This window comes from Drosophila persimilis, unplaced genomic scaffold (genome assembly GCF_003286085.1).
Source record: "Drosophila persimilis strain 14011-0111.01,24,50 unplaced genomic scaffold, DperRS2 tig00001410-arrow-arrow-pilon, whole genome shotgun sequence".
NCBI lineage: Eukaryota > Metazoa > Arthropoda > Insecta > Diptera > Drosophilidae > Drosophila > Drosophila persimilis.
In genome coordinates, this window is record NW_020825485.1 from 6,231 (window position 1) to 10,082 (window position 3,852).

General features: G+C 34.6%; 1 protein-coding gene across 1 annotated transcript; it reads right to left on the minus strand.

Moving 5' to 3' along the window:
* Positions 1-352: 352 nt before the first annotated feature.
* On the minus strand, positions 353-832 carry LOC6604279. Its single transcript, XM_026994203.1, has 2 exons — positions 662-832; positions 353-589 (listed from the first exon to the last, which is right to left on the minus strand). Exons 1-2 carry the CDS (start codon positions 818-820, stop codon positions 353-355), a joined length of 396 nt encoding a protein of 131 aa, XP_026850004.1. The 5' UTR covers positions 821-832.
* Between the last annotated feature and the right edge of the window lie 3,020 nt (positions 833-3,852).

Genomic DNA, 3,852 nt, shown 5'->3' on the forward strand with positions numbered 1-3,852 from the left:
GTCACGCTCTGACTGATTTTCTGTCTCTCTCGCACGCACTCTTTGTCGTGTCGTTTAATATTAGCGGCCTCTGCCGGAGGAGAGCCATACTGACTAAGTATCGGGTATAAATGTAGAGTTGCGGTGTCCGCAGCAACTCACAACGTTCCCCCTCGTTTATTAGTTGAATTTGTGAGTAAAGCGCTTGTCGAATAGTTATTTGTAAGATCTAATATCTCAAGTGGCTTCAAAGTCTTAACTTAATAGCAAACTTAAACATGTCTGGTCGGCGAAAAGTCATTGAATACAAGAAAACCATACTGGATCTAAATATGGGAAAGACAAAACACGACTATTAGCATCTTACATTTAACTATTCTGAAACAGTCGTTGTGGCTTCTTCCTTAGGCTCTTCAGGTTCATCCAGATTCCTTCCGACATTAAACTGATCCTGCTGGACATCTACTGACGACTGCTTTTGTTCGCTTGGAGATCGTGGCTGCCGGGTTCGTAGAAGACTATCGAGTCCGCCAAAAGGAGCCCCAATGATAACATAAAACACATACGACATCAAAATAGTGATCCCAATGACAGACCAGAAATTAAGCATCTGCAAAGCATAAAATATTATACATTTGTTATAATCCACTAGTTTCCTTCAACTATCCAAAACAAAACTTACAAAGTTGTAGTTCGAAAAATATGTATTGGTCCGTAGAATTCTGCTGTTTACTTCCAGAGTGAACATATTCCAGATGTACACGGAATAGGAGAGTCTCGAGAGTGGCTGCCACAATGGCGAGGATAGGAAACTGTCTGCCAGACCGCCATAGCCCTGCATGCAGGCAAAGATGATCCAACACGTTGGTATTACTTCATAGAAAGTTTCACACCAAAAATCATTTATTAGCCAGGCTCAACTAACGTAGTAGCGGACGCTTTATCTCGGATTAAAATAAATCATATGACAGATAGTCGACCAGACAGAATCAGAATCAGATATAAATACTCAGCATTCAGCAGAGAGTAGTTTTGAAAACGTCATTCAAGAGACTAGCAAGCCTCTAAACCAATTTAAACAGCAGCTACTATTAGCGCAAGGGAGATTCACAGTTCATGAGTTAGTAAGAGTTTATGAAAATACCCGACATATTATTGAATTTGATACGGTTGACAATCTGCTAATAATTTTAAAAGAATTTATTCAGCCTCACTTAACCACAGGAATACACTGCACTTTAGAAGATTTATACCTTATCCAAAATAAGCTAAAGGAAAACTTCATAAATAAATTTCTCTTCACGAGAAAGTTCCTCCAAGATGTAGTAAATTCAGAAGATAAAGCTATAATTATAGAAGAAACACATTGCAGAGCCCATAGAGGACTAGATGAAAATTACAAACAAATAACTAAGCTGTATTATTGGCCAAACCTGCACAAAAAATTAAAAGAATATATAAAAAATTTTGAGATCTGTAACAAAAACAAATATCACAGACACCCTGTAAAAATTCCAATTGGGGAAGCTCCCATTCCAGCAAAAGAAGGAGATCAATTACACTTAGACATATACTATGCCCAAAACCTAACATTCATAACTTGTATAGATTCTTATTCCAAATACTTGGTGGTCAAGGAAATTCAAAGTAAATTAAACATTGAAAATAAGGTAATGGAAATTTTGCAACACTTTCCGTTAGCAACATCATTAATGACTGACAACGAACCAAGCTTTACTTCAGCACAATTTAGATCATTCATACAAAGAAGTAACTTAACTATTTATTATGCTGATCCCAGACACAGCACCTCAAATGGCCAGGTAGAAAGGGTACATTCCACACTAACAGAAATAGCGCGGTGCATCAAGGATGAACTAAATCTAACAGATTATTCAGAAATAATAATAAGGGCGGCACTGAAATATAACCTGACGATACATTCAACGACCAATCAAATGCCATATGACATATTGTATAACAAAATAGAAAACAAACATAATCCAATATTACTTAAGGAAGCTCAGACCAAAATGCTTAAGCTACATAACAAAGATAGAAGAGAACGAGGGGGAACGTTGTGAGTTGCTGCGGACACCGCAACTCTACAGTTATACCCGATACTAAGTCAGTATGGCTCTCCTCCGGCAGACGCCGCTAATATTAAACGACACGACAAAGAATGCGTGCGAGAGAGACAGAAAATCAGTCTGAGCGTGACGTCGGGCGCTGCGTAGCCAATGCAAATTGATTTGTTCCTTTTGGCTACAAAAATTATCTGATCTGATCCAAATTCAGCAACCGGATAGATATAGTTATTCTCTATGATTCTGCGTCTTTAGTTTTCTCTTTCTTTGTGGGGGCGGAAGTGGGCGGGGGCAAAGTTTTGAAATATTTTTGGAGCAGTGACATATCACAGAAGTCTGGATCCAAAACATCGTTGGTCTAGCTCTTATAGGAGAAGTAGTTTATGAAAAGAAATTCGGGGAAAGAAATAAACTTCAATCCCGATACAAAAAGCAGGTAGTTAAGGAAAATCGACCGAATAAAATTATAATCAACAATAGAAACAGAATTATACATAAAGATAACATCAAATATTAAATATTTTTTCCAGAAAATGTCTGCGAATATACTTATACTGACTTTTGTTATATTGACGACTTCGGAAGTAATGCGCATAGTGACTATCTATTGCTCAAAGACGACAGAGACGTTTACACTTATGAAACATACGCTGAACTTTTCCATATTACTAATTTGAGTTTTTATAGAGAGATAATTGATAAAGAATCCAAAAATGTCAACAAATCAATTAATTCAGACGATGAGTGGGAAATATCAATGGACTTAAGTCTATTAAAATTAATGATTTCAGAATTAGTTCCAAAACGGAATGAAAGGGGAATTAATGAATTAGGTACCATTTGGAAATGGATAGCAGGCAGCCCTGATCATGACGACTTTTTGAAAATACAAAACAAAGTAAATGAATTAACTGAAAATAATAATAAACAATTTGTAATAAATTCCAAATTTTTCAAAGAAATTGAATTGCTATCAAATTCATTAAAAAATGTCATCTTCAATGAAGAAACGATACTGAGAAAGCATCGTTTAAAATTAATAACTTTTGACCTACTAAATTTAGTTGATACCATAACCCTCTTAAAAGTAAACATTTTCAATACAAACATTTTAAATAAAAACGAAATAGAGGACATTTATAAGCATGAAAAACATCCTGTTGAACTGTCTGATCTGCTGGACATTGCAACGGTTAAAATAATTCGAAATGCAGATTTAATAATCATTTACATAAAATATCCTCAAATTAAAGATATTTGCAAGTTTTACCATGCAAGAGCCATCTCACAAAATGATGGAATGTTAGTTAAGTTTGTGAATGTAAGGAGAAATACTATTTAATGAATAATTTTAAAAGTGAAACTTTTAACAATTACGCACAAATAAATTTAAAGAATACCTGTTTCACCAATTTACTTAATGGCTTTAAAGCCAACTGCACTAAAAAAAGGGGAAAAAACAAAGAAATAGACATCATTCAGGATGGTGCCATATTAGTTTCAGGCAAAAATATCGTAGACAATACTACTTTGTTAGGATCGTATCTCCTTATATTCAACAACACAATTGTAATAAATAATATAACCCACATAAATGATAAGGGTAAAATTCTATGATATATATCGCATCATAGATATAGCGATTTTGAATTAGTTGATTATATACAATCGAATGATAAGCAATTTTCTTTTGATAATGTTAATTGTTAAAGTTATTTTATTTGTAAGACAGCAGAATATCAGTATACAGAATTATATGTGCTTCCGAGTAACATACGCAAGAGAG